This window comes from Pinus tabuliformis, chromosome Q, assembly GCF_031772625.1.
Source record: "Pinus tabuliformis cultivar Carrire ecotype Pingquan chromosome Q, CPIR1, whole genome shotgun sequence".
NCBI classification, from domain to species: domain Eukaryota; kingdom Viridiplantae; phylum Streptophyta; class Pinopsida; order Pinales; family Pinaceae; genus Pinus; species Pinus tabuliformis.
In genome coordinates, this window is record NC_142296.1 from 348,132,771 (window position 1) to 348,160,584 (window position 27,814).

Genomic DNA, 27,814 nt, shown 5'->3' on the forward strand with positions numbered 1-27,814 from the left:
TCGTTAAATTGATGGTTGAATTTGTGCAAAATTGACGGCAAAATTTTCAGAAGCAATTTTCAGCAAAATTTATATTTGGGACATTACAATTACAATGTGAAAAAATGACTTTCTAGACAAAATGCAAATGCTGAAATTAAATTTCTGAATGTGGAAAACACCAAAACCATTGAAAATGCAACTGGAAATTCAAAGTTAAGTTTCCAACACACAAAGGTATAAAAGTAACCTAGCTTTATGGTCCCAGTTTCAACTTTAAGTCCAAATTTGAATAAGCTAGCAGGAAATTAATATTTTTGAGCCAAGTTAAGAGCTGGAATGCACAAAACTTAAAACAGAATATTAAAGAACAAATTCCAGCAAGCTATATTAATAGTCTAGTCTATTTTCAAATTACAAGTGCTAGCTCCTAGACTAATATAAGGCTGGAAACAATAACTTTTCACAACAAATAGGAACTAAATGTTATGTATAAAAGAAAACATTTAAAACCTCCAGGAAGGTTGCAAGTTGAAAATTTGAAAAATTAAGTGGATGAGGGAGGTGTTAGAAACCCATGCACCCCAAGTCTGGTCTATGTTTTGGCAGTTTCATACAACAGAAAACACACACTGAAATGCCTTACCCTAAAAAACTTTTGCACAATGGAATATACCAGAAATTAGATCATGCACAGTACACAGAGTTTAGTGCCCAAAACTTATTTCTTATTAGTCCTTCAATAAGAAAACTAAGGGCTCCTGTACTAGGGAAAGTGGCCCTTTACAATCCTTTGTAAAGACCAAATACACAAAGAAGAACTTACAGATGTTTTGTTTCTTCAAACCGCTATCTTAGGGCACCTTGCACAGGTTATCCCTTTTGCCAGGTCACTTTGGCACCTTTCCTAAGCCCAATCGCCCTCCTTCATCAGTTGCCTAGCTCCTCTGAGGCTGTTGTCAAAACCTATAACAGTTGTGGTTTTTTTAGCAGTTCGAACAGTCCACCTTAGGGCATCCAAACAGGTCCCAATCCAACCTGCAGCTCCCTGTTAGACTGTTGTTCCTAACCAAACCTTAAACTGCTCAGAACTATCCCCTAACCCTTCAGGTTCACAGTCAACTCAACAACAAGCTGTCTGCCCACTTGGCAGCCTTCAACACACATAGGAACTCTTACGGGCTCCATTTTTGCCTCCTGTTACACCTACATGCCACCTCTAGGCCCGTGGTCCACAAAAATAGGGCTGTCACAGCCCACACCTGTACCTTATCAATTTCCTTCGGCTTAGGGTTAGCCCTTCAAGCCCTCACTACCCAATAACCAATGTTTCTGTGGTTTTCCTTTACCACAAAAACCCTACAGCAACCCAACACCTTGTTCGTAGAAATCTTTGTTGGAAACTTAACTAAACTGAGAGGGGGCGTGAATCAGTTTAGTACATTCATGGACATAAAATTCTGATTTCTTTTGAATGATTAAATGAACTATTAAACGAACAGCATACACCTTATGAACAATAGATTTAATATATAATCAGCATTTAATAAGTAAACCAAAGTATAACAACTTTCACGACAACATCCAATCAACACACATAAACATCACATGTGGACACCATGTGGAAACCAGATATAAGTGGAAACCGATAAAGGGAGAAAAACATGACTTTGTTATTGTCATGATGCAAAGACAAGCTCCTACTCCCTTATTACATCATATTTTCTATAAGCTCCAACCTACAAGACGTTGCTACCTCAATTCTGCAAACTTCAACTTGCAAGGAATCTCCAACCCCCATAGATTTTCTGCAGGCTACAACCCACAAGAGGCTCCTACCTCAACAGACTCCAACCTATGCTTTATCAAGAGACAACTTGAAAGGAGACTACAATTCCTTGATACATACAAGAAACAACATGCTAGTTTACCTAGTGACCTGGTCTATGACTCTACATAGCTTCATCTCTATTTCTGCTTCTTCTTCTCCTCAAATATGCTTCACATCTACTCTATATGTGACAGGTAACTAACAACTCAATTAGCTCTTACATTCTCAAAATCTTTAACATTATAGCCTTCCAACCTCACACACTTTTATAAACAAGCTTTGATGGCTATTGGTATTCCACACAAGAATATGATGTGAAAAGACATGTCACTTAGCATTCCACTCATTTGTTTCACACCATTTGAGATTTTGAATATTAAAATAAAATAAATGTTTCACCAAATATCATTTTCAGCCACATGCAATGATTAGATCAGCAAGCATCGCAACCATGGCCTTTGCAACATACATTAGCAATACATCAGTTAATCACAACATCACAAGCATAAAAACATTCTTCATGCCTTTGACTTTGCCTTTTGTTAAAATGGCAACTAGGACCAAATTCCACTTTGGACAGCTCATTTGATGGAGATGATTATTGCATTTGATTCCTCTTTTCAAGAGGACCAAAATTGCCCTAAAGATCATTAAATTTGGCTAAGCTAAAATGTGTTTTTGAATTTATGCCCACACATGTGCAAATTGTCAAGGTCGGCCACATCATCATGTAAGCTCATGAAGCCCAAGAGACATGTCACTTCATTCTCAACGAATGGTATAAATAAGAGATACCTCCAACCTCATTTGGAATCATCTCATCTCACACATTCTTCTCTCTTCATGTAAGGCTTGTTATTGTAATTTACAAATATTTCTAACAGTATATACCTGTCTATTTAAATTCATTTCTAACATACTATAATTATAATTGCATATAATTTCATTTCTAGCAGAATATACAGAATATACTTTTAAATTTTATGACTAAACAAATCAAATTAGACATATGTACATACCTGGTTTTTCTGATTTCTGAGTTGGTGTCGATCCCTAGATGATGTTGTTCTCCTGATACCAAACCAACCAAATTCCTCCCTGCCTGTCTGGGATCAGTGTTTCCGGATCCCAAACCCAAAAGGCTTCGAAAGTAAAACCTTTTGGCCCCCGTGCCCAAAACCTCCAAGAACAAGGCTCAATTCTCATAGATCTATATCTGAAATCCGGAGCCCCAAAGCTCATTCATTATTTTCCCCAAAATTTCTCTCCCAGATTCTCCATTTTCTTCCTTCCCAAATTTCCATCCAGAAAATTCCATCTAGACGTCCTCCCCCTTCACTTCTCCTTTTAGATTTTTATATAGGAAAGGATCCTTCCCTCCGAAGAAATCCCACCCTTTTTTCCTTCAATCAATCTTGTCCTTATCCTTTTAATTCTCATTACTTCAGTCGATCATCTTTACTTTAAATTACACGTATATTAAATCATATTCTTATTTGAATATATATATTAAATGGAATTTTGATCTTTATCATTTCAACCAACTTTGACAAGAGGATCTTTTAAAGTACCTTAACATGACTTGCCAAAGGATAAGTTAATTAACCTTGTGCCCTATTAATATTTGTTTATGATTTAATTAAAATGTTATTAATGAAATTAAATTAATATATTATAAAATAGGGTATTAATTAATTTTTTTACTATTTAATTCATTTTCCATACATAGACACTTCATGTAATTAAATTGGTATGAATACTACCACAGTACTTTCAATAATAAATTCATTTTTCTTTTACTTGGGAATTTTCATAATAAGTTAATATGCATACTAGCGCAGTGCATGCAATGCATGCATATGTAGCTATCATATGCATGCCTCGTATACATGCTAATATTTTTCTGTTTCCTGTAAATTGAGATGGGTCGTTACATACACCCCTCCTTCAGAACACTTCGTCCCGAAGTTAGAGTTTATATAGTATATCGATAATTACTTTAGTGTTTAGTATAATCATGTAAGGATTGCGTTCCGCGATTGAATTCTTGTTTGTAATGAGAAAATACTTTTAAAATTTGTTTTGAACATTCATGCCCTGCCCCAACAGAGTTCCCAAGCTATTCTATAATCATCCTATCCTTCCTAATCTCTTCCACTCCCATCCTATCCGTCCTCTACTGGATTATGCCATGGCATCGGCTATACCGATCTAACCATTCATAAACCTCAAGGGTGATAGCGTCGATTGTATCGACCTATTTTTCCAGTAGGCATCCGGCAGTCATCATCACACGTCTAGGGGAGCGTAACTCGCACAGTCCTCCCATGACTCCAGGTTTTGGAGGATAAACGGTGGGCAACACCTCCACCCCTCCTAGTAGGATCAAGATGAACACCCTATCATGGAACCTGATTGAGCCTCAATTGTTCTTGAAGGTTTTGTCATCACATGATTGGTTTGGTATCGGGATTTAACCAGAACTTGTATAGCGTATCAGGATGATGAAAACATCTGCAACATAAATACTTGTCCACACATCATAACATATGCATTGATATATTCATAATCAAATATATTCAAATAATCTTTTTCTAGTATTTTATATTTTGTTGATACCTGTAAGGGCTATTCAAGATTTTAATGTAAGGTCTGTACAAAATTTTACAGACATTGCAGAAAACAGTAAAGGCTTCTAAAATTAAACATCATGAGCCTGTGATAAAATTTCCTGAATTTTATAAATTTAACTAACAGAACTGATGAGAGTACTTACCTGTAATCCTGTGGTTGATGATGCCTCAAACTGCTCCTGCTTCGGTTACCAAAAGACCGAAACCACCCAGCCAAACTGAGCAGAACCTCACTTACTCAGTCCAGTAAGCTTCTCAGCTAAAGCAAACTGTTCCCCCGTGCCCAGAAACCTCAGAACAAGCAAAGCTCAATCGTTCCTCATGAACTCTGTGTACCAATTTTCCTCCTGTTTCTCCCCCCTCAAAATTGTTCCTTGCTCCTTATATGTTGTTTCTTGGCGGTGGTCGCTTCCTCCACCTGCAACCCACCGCTTCACCTTCTCGTGACACCCTTCCCATGTCACGTGCTATATATATATATATATATATATATATATATATATATATATATATATATATAATTTAATATCCTTTTGTTTGTTTTTAATATAATACTTTATCTTTAATTTATTTTTATTATTTTATTAACTGATTAATATAATTTATTTTTATTTATTTTATAGATAGGTTGTTACAATACCTATGGTATATATTTTAAGTTTATATGACATAGTTGGCTGTGTCTAGCTAATATACCTACAATTAACTTTCACATCAAAATAGTAAAGTGTGATCACTATTATTATATCCATTTTATCAATGATAAGAAATCTATGGTTTTTCATCAAAGTCACACATGCTCATAAGTAAGACATCATATGTAGAAATTTCATCCTAACATAATTCATGTGGGCATCCATGAATCAACAATATATGCAGATTTAATTAAACATACATAATAAAACATAATAATTTGAAATAACATACTCCTATGTATCTCTTCATAGCTATGGAAAATTTCAAAATGACAGTCTCGAGAATATGGCTAATAAAGTAAAGATAAAATATATATATATATATATTAAATCAAAACAAGTTGGGTTGATTTTGACACAATGTCTATATAGTTTATACAAAGTAGTAAGGAGTCATCTTTAAAAATTTATAGGACACAGGATGAGGTCTAAGTCTGATAGTTCCTTCAGTTGCATTTGCAATTATTGAAGTTCAGGAGCCGTCATTCTTATTACTATATAATTATATTATTTATATTTTATACTTGTGATTTTATTACTCTTGTCCACTTAACCCCCCCCCCTTTTTTTAAATCAAAACAAGTTGGGTTGATTTTGACACGATGTCTATATAATTTATACAAAGTAGTAAGGAGTCATCTTTAAAAATTTATAGGACACTGGATGAGGTCTAAGTCTGATAGTTCCTTCAGTTGCATTTGCAATTATTGAAGTTCAGGAGCCGTCATTCTTATTACTATATATTTATATTATTATATTTTATACTTGTGATTTTATTACTCTTGTCCACTTAACCCCACCCTTTTTTTTTCAATTATGTCTTACTTTATCTATTATACACTTTTTCTATAACGATATTGCCAATAATTTTATATTTGATTTTATATTCTTTATGTATTAACGTTTATTATCCTTATTATGTTGTATCAAGTTTTCCCTATACAACAATCGCTTTAGCTATCTTTCATGTATCAATTAACATATTATAAGCCCTTTAGACACCCTTCTATACTGCTATCTTGTAGTTTATTTGACTTTTAATCATAGTATTAAAAATCGGCCCAGCTAATCGGTTACCGGTCTAACCGGCCGGTTAGCAGGCCCATCGATTGGAACTGGTGAAAAAATCGGGTTTAATAGGCTGTGTGGTGAAAAATTTGACCTAACCGGTCCTAACCAGTCCTAAACCGGTCTAACCGGTCCTAACCAATCCTAAACCGGCCGGTTACCTGCCATGCCCACCGAGGACCCACAGTGATGCTTTTCCAAGGTATTTTAGGGGTTTTAGAGGGAAATTAAGGGTGCTTTCCCTTCAAAAACGCCCTCTCTAAGCCTTTAAGGAACAAAAACAGTTAAATGATCTTGTTTTAGACATTCGTGCAATACAACCTTCGACTGAGGAGGAACCAAATGATGAACAAAGCAACTGATCTAGATCCCATTGTGTTGGACGATATTGATCCAACATCAAAATGGGTGGAGGAGACTGAAGATCCTTTGTTTGAGGCTGATTTTGATATCGACATGGCTTTAGTGGGGTAAGAAGCAGATTTTGTGGCGGCATCAGAACTAGGATCAGTAGTGGCATCAACGAAAGGCAAAGAACCAATGGAAGGCACTAGTCGTGCAGGTCAACAAACTCGTGCTTCCATTAGGTCCACTTCTATTGTTATTGGTGGCATTGCTACTGAGGTTGCAGATCAGGCTGAGGCATCCTCAAACTCTGAACCAGATGATGTCTATGTAGCTCCTGATGATGATCCTGTGGCTAGTAGTGGTGATGAACTTTATGATTGATCATGTGTACACTGTAGACTTGTAGTAGGCCAATGGCCTCATAGCTTGCAACATTCTTTTTGGACTTTATAGGCCATTTAGAGCCTCATTTCTTATGCATTTTTCTATTTTGTCGATGATATGTATTGCACTTGGTGCCATTTCGCTATATTCACCTTTACATGGTATATAAATGAGCAAACTTTGCATATTTTGTCCCTATTGGCTTGGAATCATGGTTTTAAAACTTAAAAATAGTTTTGTTTCATTAAAAATTAATTATTTAATGTATTTTTCTAAAACCAGTTCGTTTAGACCAAATCAGTCCCGATTAGACCGGTTCCGGTTGGCAAACCGGTTCATTAGGTGGACCGATCCAGTCACCGGTTCCGGTTTTAAAAACACTGCTTTTACTTCACTTTTATAGTTCCCCACTTTGCAACTAGTGTTATTTGTTAACATTACTCCCTATTTCCATATATATATATATATATATATATATATATATATTTACTTGATGATTGCTTTCTTTTTCTTCTTTTTCCTCTGACCTTGTTATTTATGATTCTCTTTATCTCTTCAATTACCATATAATATACATTAGTTCATTGTTTATTTATGCACTCATTGCTTTTTATATTTACTTTAACTATTAAAGATATACTCTATATTCTGTTATATTTTGTAACATATTTATTTTCACTCTACTTATATATATATAGTTCATTGGAAATCATAGTTATATGCCATGCTATTATAAATTTGTTCCTTTCCTAATTTTCACTTTCATTTTTATTTGGGTTATTTATGATTCCACTATGTTTTATGCACACCCAGATTTAATATTGAAATTATGAAATATTCATCTCTCTCTCTCTCTCTCTCTCTCTATATATATATATATATATATATATATTTCATTACCTGAAATCTCTCACATGTATGTTTCGTCTTTATAAAATGTAAAATAAAATAAATGACCTTTTTTAATCATTTATTTATCAAAAAGATTCATTTTAATCCTAAAGACTAATGAACCAAAGATTCATTTTTATACCGTAATCTATTCACCTTTTCTTTTATTTACTTTAATACTAATTGCTTACAATACATTGAAGTCACCTTATACTACTTTTACTTTCATTTCTACTTTATTGCTTTATAATATTTAAAATTAATTACTTAGTTACTTACTTACCATATTAAATTATTTTATTATTATTATTTTCTCGGCTACTTCTCACTCGTAGCTGAAAATCATTTAACTTATTGCAGCCACCTTGTAATATGTATGTTAAAATTGTGAAGGAGACTGTTGACGGGTTTACAATTTTTTTAATACCTTTACTTCGTTAAAGGATATCATTTAATTTTCTTCAACAACTACTCTCCCCAAATGTTGATCAATATGTGTTCTTTAAGTTATGAAGTTTTTCAAACGTCAACAATTTATTCTCAAACTTGTATATTATTTTACTTTTCTTTTACGAAACAGCTATTACAGCAGCATGACTTCGTGGATAGTCTGTAAAGTGGAGTCAGCTGAAAGACCAAGTAAACTAGTTTTAATTGTATTTATGGCATGGCTTAGATACTTCCAATGGAATCCTTGAAAACCTCAAATAAAAGACAAACTTTTCCAATTAATGGACTGCTGACTATACACCTATCTGAACTAGTCTCCTCTCGTTGATGTTACACAAATGCCAAGTGGTACACCATGGTTTTGACTCATGATGATGAAATACATCATCATTTAAATATTCGTTGTCATTTTGTATTGGTCATCCAAGTAATATATAAGTAAATTAATTTAACAATAAATAGTAAATATTCTACGGAAAGTAATGTTAAAGTTATTTCTGCAATGACCTGGATTCCTCTTCCACCAGAACAATGGTTTGACTCTCTTTAAATAGGAGAACTTTCTTTGGGAAATTATGCCAAAGTTCTTTTCAAAGTTTGGAATGCACTAAATGTATATGCATCATCAACGTGCTAAACTTATGTGGGTCACTGCCACCAATCAGCAAAATTCTCACAAGTGCCCTCAATTCGATTGATGTGTGAATGTTATGAAATGAAATGTGGAGGGACTACGACCTTTCCACTTGGCCCTCCAGACGTCGCCTCACATGGCCCTTAAACCTTAAAAACCGAAGCTTGTAACATACTGAAACCTTAGAACCTCATAAGCCTGCCGCATTTCCTTACAATTTCTCCTTCAAAAGACTGATATGCGATACCAGTTGAGGGTGGTCGAAGGAGTGGTTTTGTCCAAACAGAGTTGTAGCAAAGGTACATTCAAAGAAGAAAGATGGGGTCGCTGATACCAGAAACCGCTAAGAAGCTGATTACGGCAGAAGGGCTCAAGGAGGCAGCCAAACAATCTCAGCGCATGATTCCAATACCTCGTCGGCTCAAGAAAGCAATTGAGAATTTTCTTAACGAACAGGAAAAGGAAGATATGAAAAAGGTGGTGTCAAAATTGTCTGACGCCATGAATGAATTTAAGAATGTTAGTACTCAACTGAAATCTGCAGATAGATGTGAAGATTTCCGAGATATATTTGATGCAAATGAACGTTCTAAGCGGTGGAAATTAAAGAGTTCTTATGAAGATGCAGGCCTTAGATACAAGGATGATGAGACACTTGCCTATGTAGCAACTCGAATGCCCGCTGTGTATTGTGCTGCCCATCGAGTCCTGAGAGAGGTTAAGCGACGACTACCAGATTTCTGTCCACGTCACAGTGCTCTAATTGCTCAAGTTGAGCATCAAAGTGCTCTGCCTTCTCTCACTTTTGCCTATTTGGGAACTCAAATCTTTCATTCTTGTTTCTTAGAGTTAACGGCTTTGAATTACACTGGTACCAGCAGAATTGAGAAATAGAGGAGACCGAGAGGGAGCAAATTACAAAAGAGCTGTTGTCAACCACATTGTCAGGTCATTTGAAGTTCTCAACTATTTCTCAGTTTCAGAAAGTATCTTCAAAGCTCTTCGGAGTCTGTCTAGGTCATCTTCTGTCAAAGTATGCCTGTGGAAGAATATTCCCTTGTTTTTGTTATCTCCTGCTTTACAACTGCCAGCTAGAATATCCATAATCAGAGTTGCCAATTGAGACATTGAAGTCATGGGTTCAATGCCAGAACCTATCAACTCTCTGACCCTTTGGGATCACACTAATTTCAACATTTTTTTGGGGGTTGGCTAACGGGTTTAAGCTTTCCATTTTCTGTCAGGGCAATGGAAATGGTATCGAATTACTGATTTATTTATTTTTTTGGTTTTTCAGTGGGATATGAGGGTTTCCATGTTTATATATCCTTTTTTTTTCTTATTGGTGTTGTCAGAGTGTGGATTTGACAGTCATTTTCAAGTTATGTTTGTATTACCTTCTGTCATTTTCTATTGCTGTTGGTTGCATGTCTACTTAGTTTGCTCTATATTTTCACATCCGTCTGTAATGTTGTGCCGCAAGAAGGTGCCATTAAGCTAAAGTGGGATATCTTTATGTGTGGACTCATTTCCATTTATATATTTCTTTTTAAACGAGATCTATTATGTCCGTGAATGATTGCAACAAAATATTTATATATATTTGAACTATTATGATCTTTAGATTTCACCAACTTTCACCAATAATTTTCGTAGAGATTTTCCCTAAGAAATTTCTGTAGATGGATGCTAGTTTATCCGTTTCCAAAGGTGATGAAACTATAGCGTGATCAGGATCTATTTGCAAAGCTATCTGTATATTGAGTTGGCAAGTGAACAAGATGGCAGTTTTGAATATAAATAAATTAACTCTTCAATTAATAAATTAACTCTTCAATAATTATTCAGAAATGATTCAAAATTACAATAAAAACTTAAAAGAGATTATAATAAATATCATTAATCGAGCCGACCTTCATCTCATCCTTAAATCAACTCTCCTCGTAACTATTTAAATCTCTCAATTTAGCTCTTCTACTATCAACATTCAAGAAGTCCTGATGATGGATCCCCGTTGGGATTTGAAACTTTGACGAAAAATGGTTTTTACTGTGGGTTCAATTAATTATTAAGATTATTATTAATCAATTTTAAGATTTAGTTATATTAAGATTAAGGATTAGTATTCAATTAAGATTAAGGATTAGGTATTTATTTAATATTAATAATTGAATTTAATAATAATAATTTTTAATACTTAAAATTAATAAATTAACTCTTCAATAATTATTCAGAAATTATTCAAAATTACAATAAAAACTTAAAAGAGATAATAATAAATATCATTAATCAAGCCGACCTTTATCTTATCCTTAAAACAACTCTCCTCATAACTATTTAAATCTCTCAATTTAGCTCTTCTACTATCAACATTCAAGAAGTCCTAAGGATGGATCCCTGTTGGGATTTGAAACGTTGACGAAATATGGTTTTTATTGTGGGTTCTCCAGTAACTAAGTCAAAATATATAAACCACAGATGTCTAAAAACCTTAGGATATATTTGTCACCACTATTCTCAACAATGACAGGATACCTAGTTTCGATGAATTATTGGCTAGATGCACTAAAGAGGAGACTAGGATGACGGAAATAGACAAGCCCTCAAATGGAAATGAACCTACTGCTTTCTCCGCTCATGCAAAGAGGAAGAGTAATGTTGGTCCAAGGAGATAGGATCAAGGATCTAAGAAGGGATTCAAAGAAGGAAGAAATGGAAGGTGCTACAATTGCAGCAGGTTCGACCACTATGCCAGAGAGTGTCCTCACAAGAAGAATTCTCTAAGGGATGATGACAACAACAACCACAACAATTTCAAAAGCAATGACAATCAAAGGAACAACAGGTTCAAGAGCAAAGGAAAGAGGAATGCTCCCGCTGCTTGAAATGGAAATCGTCGACGTCCCAAGAGGGCATGAAATGCCAAGTATGATGAAAGTAATCTTGTAGAAAAACAAAATGAATTTTATCTTATTTCTACTCTATCTATTGGATCATTGGTTGATTGATAGTGGAGCCTCAAAGGCAATTCACTAGGTACAAGGAGGCCCTCTCAAATTTTGTTGAAAAGAAGACTAATTTGAAGATCATACTTGGAGATAATGCCACCTACCCCGTGAAAGGGATAGGCACAGTCACTTTTCAGTTGAATCAAGGTCAAACAATTCATCTTCAAGAAGTATTGTATATGCTCGATTTGAAGAAGAACCTGGTGTCTATTTCTGCGATGGAAGATAAAGGCTTCAAAGTAGCATTCATTGATGGAAAGGTACGTATTTGGCAAAGAAACGCTAAAAAAGCATTTACTCTTGGATTTAGGGTTGATAGTGGAGCCTCAAGGCAATTCACTAGGTACAAGGAGGCCCTCTCAAATTTGGTTGAAAAGAAGACTAACTTGAAGATCATACTTGGAGATAATGCCACCTACCCCATGAAAGGGATAGGCACAGTCACTCTTCAACCGAATCAAGGTCAAAGAATTCATCTTCAAGAAGTATTGTATGTGCTCGATTTAAAGAAGGACCTGGTGTCTATTTATGCGATGGAAGATAAAGGCTTCAAGGTAGCATTCATTGATGGAAAGGTATGTATTTGGCAAAGAAACCCTCAAGATGCATTTACTCTTGGATTTAGGGTTGATAGTGGAGCCTCAAGGCAATTCACTAGGTACAAGGAGGCCCTCTCAAATTTGGTTGAAAAGAAGACTAATTTGAAGATCATACTGGGAGATAATGCCACCTACCTTGTGAAAGGGACAGGCACAGTGACTCTTCAGTTGAATCAAGGCCAAACAATTCATCTTCAAGAAGTATTGTATGTGCTCGATTTGAAAAAGAACCTAGTGTCTATTTCTACGATGGAAGATAAAGGCTTCAAGGTAGCATTCATTGATGGAAAGGTACGTATTTGGCAAAGAAACCCTAAAGATGCATTTACTCTTGGATTTAGGGTTGATAATGGAGCCTCAAGGCAATTCACTAGGTACAAGGAGGCCCTCTCAAATTTGGTTGAAAAGAAGCCTAATTTGAAGATCATACTTGGGGATAATGCCACCTACCCCGTGAAAGGGATAGGCATAGTCACTCCTCAGTTGAATCAAGGTCGAACAATTCATCTTCAAGAAATATTGTATGTGCTCGATTTGAAGAACCTGGTGTCTATTTCTGCGATGGAAGATAAAGGCTTCAAGGTAGCATTCATTGATGGAAAGGTACGTATTTGGTAAAGAAACCCTAAAGATGCATTTACTCTTAGATTTAGGATTGATGGTCTCTATCAAGTTGGAGGAAGTCCTTTCGGAGCTTTGGCAAGTGATACTTCTCTTCAATTTGAGCTATGGCACCGGAGATTTTCCCACTTACATTACAAAGCCTTACCTAGGGTAAGGAAGACAGTCACAGGTATGCCCGAGTTTAACATGATCCATGAAGGTGTTTGTCAGGGTTGTGCAGCTGGGAAACATACAAAGGGACCATTCCCTTCTAGTGAGAGAAACACAACTGAAATTCTTCAATTGGTCCATTTCGACTTGTCTAGTATGTTACCCGTAACATCATTAGGAGGATACTCATATTATGGTTTTTTTGTGGATGACTACTCTCGCAAAACATGGATCTATTTCTTGAAGAGGAAGGATGAAGTGTCCAATGCTTTTGTGCTTTCAAAGCATTGGTGGAAAATCAAACAGGGAAGAAGATGAAAATATTGAGGAACGACAATGGAACTGAATATGAATCAAATGAATTCAATGACTTTTGCAGAGAAGCTGGCATTGAAAGGGATACAATTGTCCCATACACTCCTGAGCAGAATGGCATTGTTGAAAGGAAGAATCGAACAATCATGGAAGCCACCTGTGCCATGCTCCATGATCAAGGTCTACCGAAGTTCTTATGGGGAGAAGTTGCCAACACTGTCGTATATGTTCAAAATAGGAGCCCACATCAAGCCTTGGATTTCAAGACACCCGAGGAAATTTTCACTGGTAAGAAACCTGATGTTTCTCATTTTAGAATTTTTGGTTGTCCCATGTACTTTCATGTGCCTAAAGAGAAAAGAAACAAGTTGGAAGCATCTGGGAAGAAAGGTATATTCATTGGTTACAGTGAAAATTCAAAGGCATATAGAATCTATGTGCCTGGTCAAAGAGATGTGGAAGGAAGTCGTGATGTCACCTTTGATGAAGACACTGCACTTGGGAGAGTCAGAGAACTCCCTATCTGAAGGAAGGACGATGATGATGCTACTCAAAAACAGGATGAACCTCCAAAAAATGAGCCTATGCCCGATGTTGAAGGCCTGATGGATCCTATTGATTCACCTCCTGGTGGTACCTCTACCTCAAGGAAATGTCCAGTATGGCACAAAGATACTCTCAAAGACGCCGAAAGACATATTGTTCCAATAGGGACATTTTGTGAAAGTAAGTAGTCGAACTAGTATCAAGGTCATTTCGCTATTATGACTACTATCATTCAAGCAGAACCATGCCCATTCGAAGAAGTTGTAAAACACAAAGTATGGAAGGATGCGATGAATGAGGAATATGAAATTATCATGAAGAATGATGTCTGGGATGTGGTGCCTAGACCTAAGGAGAAGTATGTGGTTACCTCAAAATGGATTTACAAAATCAAACATGGAGCTAATGGGAACGCTGAAAATATAAGGCCAGATTCGTTGCCTATGGCTTTTCTCAAAAGGAAGGAGTGGACTATGACGAAATATTTGCACTGGTTGCTCGATATACTACTTCTTGATATGTCCTTCTATCTTGAGAGTTTGAGGAGTGGTAATTCTTGTCAATGCTTTACAAGATATGATCGGATTCATTTCTTCTTTCCCTGGGGTTGGTTCCTGGTGTATATACTCTTCTTTTGATGTTTCTTGATCCTTTTCTTCCTCCTCTTCATAATCTATGTAAAATAATTTCTTCTCAGCACACTTATGACCTTTAGTGCATTTTCTATCACAATTGTAACAAGGCCCTTTTTCTCTTTTTTCTTCCAATTGTTGTGGTGTAACCCTTGTAAATTGTGGAAGGCTAGGAGAAACAACACTTCCGTTATTATAGTTGTGAAGGGTAGACTTCCTTGTTGCCATAATTTTAATTTCCTCTATGTAACAAAGCTCTTTTACTCTTTTTAATTGTTGTAGTGTTGCTCTTTGTATCCTCATAATGTGCTATCATTTCCTCCGTGAAAATTGACCATGTAACAAGTTGTTTACGAGAACAAAGCCCTTTATACCATAAAAATTGATTCGATTCTAAATAATTAGATGCAATACATACCTTTTGTAATAGTGGTACACCATGTAGATCAAAATGTTTCTCCATCTGTAGTATCCAACTTACCGGATCCTTGCCATCAAACTTCCTCATCTCATTTTTTCTTGATTTTAGGAGCTTGATCTTGAAACGACTGTAACTTTGTAATTTCGGATCTTCTAGTTCTGAAATCGCGACCTGCAGTAGCCCTCTGCGTCCTCTTTCCAATGCCACCAGTCTGATCCAAATTGGATTCTCCAAGGAAGAGTTATGCCAAATCTCCCATGGTGACCTGATTATAGACTAGTTCAGTAGAGAAAACTTGTACGACGTGCCACGTGTCACTGTTTCGACCTTTGGATCTAAAAAATGTACACAAGAAACTTAAGTCCGTCCTCTTTCTGTAACTTCTGACGAAATTTCAATCTAATGCTTAGAGAGAAAGTTATGATGAGTTTCCCCAGGTCCCCTATTTGGAATGTAATTCAGGAGTCTGCAAAAAGACCAACTTCCTCAGATCATATCTCCACAAATATTGCGTGAAAAGCTCTGAAATTCGAACCCGAGGCTCAGTGCGATTTCATCTCAAATGGGTTTTTTTTCGAAACGTCGCAGAAAAAAAGTTATAGCGAAAATTCCACGATGACCTATTTGAAGCAGCGAAACCTTAGAATCCAAAGCTCTGATACCAAATGTTATGAAACCAGCTCACAAAAAGATAGAAAAGATAGTTGAACACTTTAGAATCCAGCCTCTTCGAGGGGGCAACCTCCTTTACATTACACAAATGAATAATTCTTGGATGATACAAATGACAAGACCTTTCTATATATAGGAGTCTAAGGAGTCATAATATAATCAGAGCCGACATAACAGTAATAATGTAAGGGCACAATAATAACAATAGTGGGCTTCTATGGGGCACAATAGTAACAATATGGGGACTACATGGGTACAACAATATAATAAGGGGGTTGTACTAACAACAATAAGGGGTTACACTAATAGTAAAGGGACCTAACATAGCAAAAGTGCAATTGGCACAGTGCAGAGTCAGCAGCAGCGCAGATTCCTAAGTGACAGTGCAGATACTAGCAACAGTCAGAGACTTGGGAGATAGTTGCATCATACAGATCAAAGTTGAATCAGTATTTAGGATGCTTCTCAGTTGCAGATGTTATAGTTGCAGCAACAACAAATGAGAGGGAAATGTAGTGTTGGCAACAGTTCACCAGGGTCAGCAGTAGCACAAATGCAACGTATATCAGAGTTGCGCAGTAGTTGGTGGGAAGCAGCAGTCAGACATCAGCAGCGTGACAGGAGATGATGCAAAGACAGGGTGCTTCTATGGGATATGTAGTAGAGCACTAGAACATATTCCTCGCTAAGAGGGAGTGTTAGTTTTTGTATCATCAGATGTGTTCTAGCCTTGAAATTTTGTGGAGAGGCTAGAATACACCAAAAACAAGAAATCTTTTATGGAAATTCTGCCTAGAAATGACTTAATTACATTATTAACCAGTTTTTAAATATTTCCTAAGTTTTATAGTTAATTAATTAAAATCAATTAAGGCAAGGCATGAATGATCTAAAAACTCACACAGATCGACCTCAAGATGATCCTAGCCATCGATTAATATTTAATCTTGGTTGACGGAGTCCCAATAGAGGATTATAAGAAGAAGTCATTGGGCACATGGAAAATACACTTGAGCATATTGATTTCCAAAGTAGCAGCATTCAGTTGTCGGACAGAGAGCTAGTGAGATTGAAGCAGTGAGAAGGGCAGAGATAGTGAAGCTAGAGGAAGGATTCCAAATCCGGTGAGTGCATTTGCAGAGAGCCAGAAGAGCAATAGAGAGGCTGACGCAGAGCAACGCAGTAGCCTCTAGAGGCAAAGTCAATTTAACTGGAGAGGCTGACGTTTTCAGCTCTAGAGGTCGGGAAGGAGTCCCAAAGTGCCAGAGAAGCGTCTTTCTGGTCAGCAGAAGGCAGAACGACTTCATCAGAGTCTAGTCCAAAGCAAGTTGTCCAGCCAGCTATGTAGATCAGCGCAGAGGCTGGCGCAGAGCTTCAGAAGGCTGAAATTCTAAAGGCAAGTTGTGTCGGGATATTGCCTGTGTGATGAGGAAAATTCCTCTCCAAATTTTTGCCAGTATTTCTCTATAGGATTCCCAGTTTCGGCAGTCGGTTTTACTCAAATTATTTCACTACTGCTTAATATTAAAACCCTCATCTGCTGCACCAGTTTTCCCAAGTTGGGCTTTTCCGTGGACATTTGTCCAAAAATAACTATGTTATTTTATGTGTCTGCTAGCATTTCTTCCAGCATTTATTCTTCCGCAGTTTTATTTGTGTAGATTGCGGTGTGAGTTATTCAGTGTTTGTTGTAGGAAACAGTAAATAAATGGTTTAATTTAATTAACAAATAGGAAAATAATTTGCTGATTTGGGGTAGCATCCGATGTGCTCTAGCCACGAAATTTGGTGGAGAGGTTGGGGCACATGAGATCTCCAATACCCAAAAAGGGTTTGGGCAGATTCTAAATAGATCAGGAGATATTAAACTAATTAATATTTTTAATAGAGTCCCTAAGTCTAAACTTAGGGAAAATAAAATATTAATGTGTATTAATATGAATATGTGTCAAAAGACATGGATCAAGCCAGATCTAATCTTAGCCGTCGATTAAGGACTTAATCTTGGTCGTTGATATGTCAACAGGAAAAGTATAAGAGGAGGCTTGAGGGTCACTTGGAGGATACACCAAAGTGACCAGTGATTCTATTCTCTAGAGCGGAGTTTGCTAAGAGAGATAAAATCAGTGATCGGAGAGCCGCTGGGGGGCATTGAATACAGAGAGACAGAGAGGCAAAGATAGTGTCGGGAGAGCAACAGAGCAACCAGAGAGAGTGACGCAGGAGCAACCAATGCTCACGGAAAGGCAGCTAAGTGTTGCGCAGAGCACCAGAGAAGCCAGCGTAGCTGACGCAGAGGCTCGGAGAGCTGACGCAAGGCCTCCTGGGGCTGACACAGGCCAAGATAGGCTGACGCAGGGCCAACGCTGGACTAGGAGAGGCTGATGCAGTCCAGATTGGGCAAACGCTGGGGTTTCTGGGGCAGATTGGTGCTTAGTAGCTGCCGAAAGGATTATCCGGGGTTTCAGCCAGTAGATTTGTCAGAAACCGAGGTATTACTGCTAAGGAAATTGTCTATTGGGTAGGCCAGTTTTGGCACCCAGATTGTACTCTAATATTGCTTAATAAGAAAACACTCAAATAGTTGCACTGGTTTTCCCATATCGGGTTTTTCCGGGGACATTAGTCCAAAAATAATGGTGTCATATGGTGTGTTTGTTTCTGTTTCTTTTTAGTTGTTGATCTGTAATATGTTGAGCATGCACTAGTGTTTATTTTCAGTATTTACATTGTAAATAACTTATTAAATAAAATAACAAGTGCGTAAGAATAAATCAGATAAAGTGCATGGAGGGTTTCTAAATAAGTAAACTTAGAAACTTCAACATAATTTCCAGTAGCTGCAATAGATAAAATTTCACATGGTATCAGAGCGCAGTTGATCAGCGGGAGAGCTCGGAGGCGAAGAGAGGAGGAGTTTCATTGTTCAATGTGGGCAGTAGATCGAAACTCCCAGGGACAACGCAGTCACTTTTTCAAGACGTGGAGAAACCTAAGGAGATTCGATTTTTCTGAGTGGGGCAAAAAATATTCATCTCTCCAAATCGAATGATTCCAAAGGCAGAGGGAGCAACTCAGTATTTTTGCAAGGCATATCTCTAGCTGGACGCATTAGTTTTGCAGCAGTTTGCTAGAGTAGAGCTAGCGTCGGGTGGAAGGAAGAAGAGCACACTCTGAGGGAAAATTTTCCTTCGGGAACTTCTAGTCTCAAGAAGTTCGTTTTACCTTGTAGATCAGTAGTCGTTGTGAGCAGAGTCTCTCACTCCAGTAGGGAGTGTGAATAGCTGAGCAACCGCTAAGCAAAGGGAATAGGAGATTTTCGACATTTGTTGAGATGGCCACTGCTGAGCTTCGTGATCAGGATAGATTGGATGGAGCTTCTTGTGAAAATTTGGAGACCCAAATTTCTACTGCAACAACTGATTAAGTTTCTTCTATTTGTTAAATCACTGAACAAATTATTTATTGTGTTCTACGGTAAATATCGAAACCAATACACTGCAACCTTCACTAATTAAATTACATGCGTAAACAAGCACTGAGAAAGAAGAAATAACACACACACAAGTGACATCGTTGTTTTTGGACAAATGTCCCCAGAAAAACCCAATGTGAGAAAACCGGTGCAGCAGCAGAGGGTTTGTATTATTAAGCAATAGTTTTCTGAATACAATTCTTCGTATGCCCACACTGGCAATCCTATACAAAGATCTAATTGGGCAAGAAGGTAGTGAGATGATCTCACCCTGTCACTGGAAGATCTAGCACTCATCTGCATTGGAGATGAGCGTCTGCGCTACCTCTGCACAGTACTGCATCGCACCCACACAATCACTGCATCACTGCTACTGGGACTGCATTGCACCTCCTCTTGATCCTTTCCTAGCTTGAAACTTCGGCCCTCTGGCCTCCCGATCTCACACCCTGGTTCTGGCACTAGATCCCAACTATTCCTCAACAATATTTTCAGACTCCCTCTAAAGATTTGCGTTGCCACAATGTAGCTTTGTGTCGCCCTGCATCAGCCTCTCTCCTCTTTGCCTTGAACTCTTTAGATCAGGGAAACTTCCTCCGGAAACTATCCCCGCCCCTCATTGCAAGAAATCACCTCGATCACTTCTCCGACAATAGTTATGCTGCTTTCTTGAGAAATCGATCTCCTGATCTCTCACTCAAGGTATCTTCCAAATGCCCATCAAGCCTCTTCTTATAATCCTCTCGTTGATCAATCAACGGCCCAGATTGGATTCTAATTAATGGCTCAGATCATTTGGCCTTGATCCTCATCTTCTTAGAAGTTTCACCCCCAGTTTAATTAATACCCTTTAATTATTTTAATTTCTTAAGTTTAAACTTAGGCATCCATTAAAAATAATTAATTATTTTAGTAAAACTATGTCCGGGTGGAATTTCCCAAAACGATTTCTGTGTATTCTGGAATACATGTGTCCTAGCCTCTCTACACATCTTGAGGCTTAGAGCACATCCGATGCTACTAGAAATCAACACTTCCAACTATGTCATCTGGAAGGCAAGGATGTCCTTCATTCTAGATGAATATGGCGTGAAGCCATATATTGATGCAATGGTAGCAGTACCCCGGGATGCAGATCAATTGGAGTACTAAAAGGAGATGGCACAAGCAAAGACGTTGATCCTAGTCGGAGTCAAAGATTATGTTGTATGACATATAGCGGTCAAGGGAACGGCCAAAGAAATGTGGGATACCCTCTCCATGCTATACCAAGGAATTTTCGAGCAACGAAAGATGTGCTTAGAAGAGAAGTTGAAGCTCATCCGGATGCAGATAGGGGAAGGCATAGACTCCTTCCTCGCCAGGATTCAGGAGTTTTGAGACCAGTTGTCAGTTGTTGGGGCAGCGCCTCAACCCACAGAGCTAGTGCGATTAGCACTAAATAGTGTCTCCGAGGAGTGGCAGGTATTCATCCAAAGTATTTTGGGCAGAGATACCTTGCCAAGGTGGGACAGGATGTGGGTCGATTTGCAGCAGGAGGAGTTGAGACAAGCTCTATTGAAGAGCTCCATTGGTGCCAGCAGCAGTTGATCGAATCAGGCGAAGCAAGAGGAGAATGTGGCCCTCGCATCGAAGGGTCCCAGTCAGGGATAGGGGGAGCATAGAAAGAAGAAGGACTTGTCAAAGGTCAAGTGCTTCAGGTATGGTGAGCTCAATCACTACAGTACCCAGTGGCCTCTAAGGAAGAAGGACAAGGAGGAGAAGCAGTACCAACAGGAAGCTTTAGTAGAGATTGATAGGCTTTCCTCCAAGCTGAAGGAAGACTTAGCCATATTTGCTGACATACCTCCAAGAGTGAGGTGGAGCGACTTGGTTTTGTAGCCCAGAGTGCTACAGATGGGCAGGATCTTTGAGGAGTCCACCTCTTGGATCAATACCTTGCTACAGGGGTCCACAGTATTCAGTATCAGGATGGATCATTGACAGTTGATGCAGTCATATGCTAGAATGACACATGTAGAGATTAGTAGCAGTTAGATGCTGAGGAGCACAGTGCAATTGGCATAGTGCAGAGTCAGCAGCAACGCAGATTCTTAAGTGACTACAGATACTAGCAACAGTCAAAGACTTGGGAGACAGATGCATCATACTGATCACAGTTGATTAAGTATTTAGGATGATTCTCAATTGCAGATGTTGCAGTTGCAGCAACAATAGATGAAAGGGAGTTGCAGTGCAGATGCAGTGTTGGCAGCAATTCAACATGGTTAGCAGCAACACAGATGCAGTGTATATCAGAGTTGCGCAATAGGTGATGGGAAGTAGCGGCCAGACATCAATAGCATGACAGAAGATGATGCATAGACAAGGTGTTGCTACAAGATGTGCAGTGGAGCACTAGAACACATTCCTCGCTAAGAGGGAGTGTTACTCTTTGTAGCATCGGATGTGTTCTAGCCTTCAAAATTTTGTGAAGAGACTAGAATACATGAGATCTCCAAAACCCAAAAATCGTTTCTGGAAATTCTACCTAGAAATGACTTAATTAGATTATTAACCAGTTTTTAAATATTTCCCAAGTCTAAACTTAGAAATATTGTTAATTAATCAGAATTAATTAAGTCAATGCGTGAATGATCTAGAAACTCACACGGATCGAATTCAAGATGATCCTAGCCATCGATTAAGATTTAATCTTGGCTGATGGAGTCCCAACAAAGTATTATAAGAAGAATTCGATGGGCAATTGGAGAATACACTTGAGCAGATCGATTTCCACAGTAGCATCATTCAGTTGCCCGACAGAGAGCTAGTGAGATCGAAGTAGTGAGAAAGGGGCAGAAAAAGTGAAGTCGAAGGAAGTATTCTAGATCCAGTGAGTGCATTTGCAGAGAGGCAGAAGAGCCACTGAGAGGCTGACACAAGCGCAGTAGCCTCTAGAGGCAAAGTCAATTAGCTAGGTGAGACTTACGTTTTCAGTTCTAGAGGTTGGGAAGGAGTCCCAGGGTGCCAGACAGGCGGCTTTCTAGTCAACAGAAGGCAAAACGACTTCATCAGAGTCCAGTCTAAAGAAAGTCGTCCAACCAACTACGCAAAGCAGTGCAGAGGCTGACGCAGAGCTTCAGGGGGGGAAAATTCTAAAGGCAAGTTGTGCCAGGAGATTCCCTGTGGGGTGAGGAAAATTCCTCTCCAAATTTTTGCCAGTATTTCTCTATAGGATTGCTAACTTCGACATCGAATTGTACTCAGATTATTTCGCTGCTACTTAATATTAAAACTCTCAGTTGTTACACCGATTTTCCCAAGTTGGGTTATTCCAGGGAAATTTGTCCAAAAATAACTGTGTTATTTTATGTGTGTGTGTGCTAGCATTTCTTCCAGCGTTTATTCTTCCGCAATTTTATTTGTGTAGATTGCAGTGTGAGTTATTCAATATTTGTTGTAGGAAACAATAAATAAATTGTTAAATTTAATTAACAATTAGGAAAGTAATTTCCAGAAGCTGCAATAGATAAAATTTCACATACTAGACTGCTAGTAGGGCAGAATTGTTGGTGCTCTAGGATTTGTTCTTTGAAGGTATAAAAGGAAGCCAAGAGAGCAGTTGTATCAGCCCTATTTCACTGTGAAAGAGTAGGACATCTTCAATGAGAGTGGGCAACCTCTATGCCCTTGACTTCCCACCAATGTAGCAGCAAAGGAAGGTAGAAGTAGGAAGACTAAAAAGTTGTTCACAAATGGAGTTATGAACAGCCGATTGAAGTCCCTATGTGTTGGGTTCTTTGATGGACAAAAGACCAGCCAGAGGGCAGAGTTCGTTGAGCCAAGTTCAGTCACATAAAGGATCAGAGTTCATTGATAGAGGCAGGTTGAGGAGCTGCAGAATGGGAGGCAAGAGGACCTGCCAAATGTGTTCAGGACAAAAATACGAGGTACCACATCAGCAAATAGGTCAACTATTGTCTTGATCAGGGTAGACTGGTTGTCAAAGAACTGACAACAAGCTCTAGTTGTATCTTGTATCAAGGCTATATGTAAGGTTCCCAATCTCTCGTATGGGAGCCCTAAGGCTTTTGTATTATAGATTGTAATATAACGAAGAAGGGTTTGAAAAAGTTAAAAATGGTCATGTGCACTAGTAGATTCACTAATGTGTGTAGATTTTGCTATGCAAAGTAGTATTGTTGTGGCATTTGAGTGTGTTTGTGTCAGAGAATTTAAGATCCAAACCATATTCTCATCTGCCATGGAAAATTCAACAAGAGGATCAAAAATAGAGAGTGTGTTGCAGAAACAAGATCATAAATAACTTGTTAGGACAAATATTTACCTCATTTATCAGGGGATTGGTGTCTCCTTCAAGTAGGTGATTGAAAAAGATCAGCAGGTTGGCGCCTATGAAAAGTGAGTGTTGGTGCTTCCAATAAGTGGTGTTTGCAAAGAAAAGTAGGTTGGAGCCTCCTGTAGGTTGGTACCGACATAATATGATGTAAAATGTTGGTGCTTGCATTTACACCAAAACAAAAAGATTTGAGGTTTTTCCTTCTATGGGTTTCCACGTACATACAATGTTTTCATGTGCTGCTTATGTGTGTGATGTTGATAGTATTGTTGTGTATTGATTTCGTGGTTAATTGTTGAATATTTAAATAGAAATTGGCTAAATATTGTTAAAAGTGATAAAATATGATTTTCCCCCCTCTCGGGATTTTCCTAGTTTCCAACATATATATAATAATCACAGGATGCTCTACTCCCAAGGTTTTTTGGGAAATGGCGCTCCCAACGCTCCTGCTCCACTCCCAGATTCTAACAACCTTGCATTGAACTCACTTCATTGACATCTTATAATCCAACATATCAAAAAAAATTGTTCACTCTGACATCATTTTAATCGCTGGAACAAGTAGCAATGAACTTTTCTAATAGTAGCCCTCTGTCAACTAACAATGTGTCGGTTCCCTTTCTCTAGCAATTTATAACCTACTTCAACATATTGCAGCTACCGTGACTCCCTATGCCCTGCCTCATAGCATCGATTCCAGTGTAGCCCAAGGTTTTTTCTTAGACCTGTATTGTTCTCACAAGTAAAGACAATACAAGCAGTGTATCTCCTTGATCTCCCATGCAAAAGGCGTCTTCGGAGTTCAGCCAATACTTCTCTTTTCTGATTTTTTCCCTCAACGTCAATTCAACTTGCTCACTTTATCTTTTGTCCAACAGTGTGCATGGTTGCTGTCACCTAGCACCTTCACTCGCTTCCTCAACCACTCCTTACGGTGGTTTTGAATCTTTGATACCATGATGATTTTACGCACACAAGCATGGACAAGAATACTTATTAGAATGAGAAAGAGTAGATCATTCATATCATTAGATGGTGCAATGTCTCAATACATAGTAGGAGACTAGGAGCATATTATGTAACTTTCAAATACCTAACTTTAAACCACTACATTAAATGCTCCATTATTACATCAGTTTAGACTTTATTATCTGTCTAAGTCCTAATATGTCTAAGTTCTAATTATGATGACTATCTCTAACAATATGCAATTCGAAGAGCAGGTATTTGTGGTTTAACAACAGATTTTCATGTTTCTCAAAGCAGCGGTCCATCCTTGGTGGAAATATATGTTTTTCTCACTATTTACTGTGTTTACGTAGACTACAAGTCTAATATTAAGGAATTTAGACTTCTGTGATCCATAATATTGTTAGATAATCTTCGGCATAATCACATAACCAATCTTTTGTCGACGCGTTTCAAACCAACCAGTGTGGTTCAACCTTATAATTATTAATGACAAAATCAACTTTAGTAAAATTTGGAATAATTAATTATGTAATAAAATTTGTTGATTATTAGATATTTGACCTTTAAGATATATTATGATATACCATATTATTGGTTATAGTAGTAAGCATATCAACCATAAATTATGGTAATTTCTTGTTAGTAATAATATTTTGACCTAAGGTCTGATTTTCTTTATTAATTTTTAATAAACAATGATCTAATTATTTGACCATTAATGATGATATAACAATAATATTAGGTATACTATTATTAACAGGCTTGGTTGTAACAACTCTAAATTATGGTTTTTACCTGTTATAACTAAATTCTAGGAAGATTAATGGTTTAACAATCTATTTGGATTTATTAATTATTAAAAAATAGATTATATATATATATATATTTTATTGACCAATATATTTAAATATTATATATGATATATTATAGGAACAAAATAGTGAAGATCTAACTTACCTAAGACCATTAAATAATTATTACACTATTACCTAATAGAACTAGATTCTAAAAATAATAATGATTGATGACCTCGACTTGTATTTTATAATAATTAAATATAGATTAATTAATATATATTATGAGATTAATGACCATCATAATAAAATAAGGATTAATACTTGTATTTTAGAATAATTAAATATAGATTAATTAGTACACAATTACCTAGTATAACTAAATTCTAAAAATAAGAATGATGGATTACCTTTACTTGTATTTTATAATAATTAAATATAAATTAATTAATATATGTTATGAGATAGAATGACCATCTTAATTAAATATAGGTTAATACTTGTATTTTACAATAATTAAACATAGATTAATTAATATATATTATGGGATATAATGACCATCAGAATTAAAATATGTATTCTCTTGATAATTGGATAATAACAATAATATAACTATTTATTTAAATTACCATATGAATTCCTTTATTGACCTTTGTTAGTCTTTTCGTGAATTATTAATTAATTTAGTGGTTTGACCAAGATCATTCGGTCAAAATTAGCCGTTAGCATTATAGCCGTTGGAGTCTCTGCACACGCTATTTAATCACGCTAAGCCGGATTGGTTCTTCAACTTGTCCTGACGATGAACCACACTGGTTGGTTCGAAACGCGTCGACAAAAGATTGGTTATGTGATTATGCCGAAGATTATCTAACAAGTCTAATATTTCGAAGTATAGAAAATATTTATGGCACTTTGGTGATGTTTTTTTAATCTTAAGGGTCCACACATTGCTTACAAGTTGTGTAAGGAATCACCCCCTTGGTCAGCAAACACTAACCCAAAGTGCAAGGAGATGATATGAGATGAGAGTGTACATTCTCTAGTTACATTAAAGCCATTCCAGTTTCAGGTGTTAACATTACTTTTGATTTATCCTCCTCTAATTACTGCCATATAAGTCATATTGCAAGACATGAATTTAAAAATGACGTAATCATGAAGATCATCAAGTGGGCACTTACATTTTATTGGCCAAATAAAGGTTGTAACTATATTCATAATTTAAATAAGGGATGTGCTGTGCAAACATAAAAGTACCCCAGAAGAAAAGGACAATTTTTAAGATTAAAATGAAGGTGTCAAGCAAGGACAAACCAAACTAAGGAAGATGCTATTAATCATTGAAAATAGTTCACGTCTCTCATCCACAAACTTTGCCACACCTGCAACAAGAAAATATTTTGATAATACAATTAAATGCAATAGATTATTTTATAAAACTTCAACAAAATTGTTTTCTGAAATAAGCGCTATAGCTTAGAACAATGGTTTCACCATTTTTCTGCACCTTCAAAAGTAAAGAACTTTTCAATATAATGGACGACAAAATAAATGTTTGGCACAGGACACAATGTAAAACGATGCTAAAAAAATAAGCAACTATTAGAGCTTCTTCCGAACTTTATACAATAATGATCACAATGTAATTTGATATTGAAATTAAATATATAAATAAAATTTAATAGGTCAAAGGCAATATAAAGTATAGAGAGTGAAACCCCTCATATTGTATGAGAGGTAAACTTGGTATTATGCAGGTAGGTGTGAATCATTCTAGCCTTCCAAACGTCGGATTATTGAGGGAAGTTGCTTTAGTGGTGCACTATGTCCATGGAACATTATTATGGCGATCACCTCATCATATCCTAGTCACTTTCACTTTGTGTTGCATGGTTAGATCATGAGTCTCCTTTAGCATGGTGACGTACTTAACTAATGTTTTCTTAGTTTCATTCAAGTTCCAGGTGATTTCCATAATTTAATCTATGCAATTTGTTTGTTGCAAGCATATTATCACTTTTTCCTTCGTGAAGTCCACTACACCAATCTACCTTCACTATTTTTCCTAGGTAGATTGTGTATCACATCACATCTCTACAATTTACCTAGGAAAAATGTCACATTCCGCTTCATTTCCTAGAAGGCATATGGTACAGTTTACCTATAATTCCCTAATTTTATTGCCATATTAACCCATCAATTCTCATATTTACACTTTTCCAGTGTGAACACACCTAACATGTTCAAGATATTTTCATTAAATCCTAAAACCCTAGGTAAGTGCCTAATTATTAGCCTATCAATACTTTAATGTTCTAATTCTTCATTGAGGCTAATTCCCTAAG

At 37.0% G+C, this 27,814-nt stretch overlaps 1 protein-coding gene across 5 annotated transcripts in view; it reads right to left on the reverse strand.

Annotated features, from left to right (window-relative positions):
• The window catches only part of LOC149219613 (Sodium Bile acid symporter family), a 524,785-nt gene that overhangs the window by 272,471 nt on the left and 224,500 nt on the right, over window positions 1-27,814 (reverse strand). For all 5 annotated transcript variants that reach the window (XR_016249246.1, XM_089384430.1, XM_089384427.1 and 2 more), the window contains one exon: window positions 26,784-26,851. Coding sequence is in view for 4 of the 5 variants with exons in the window: in XM_089384430.1 (XP_089240556.1) it covers window positions 26,784-26,851 (68 nt within the window). In the remaining variant the exon portion in view is untranslated. The remainder of the gene's footprint in view (window positions 1-26,783; window positions 26,852-27,814) is intronic.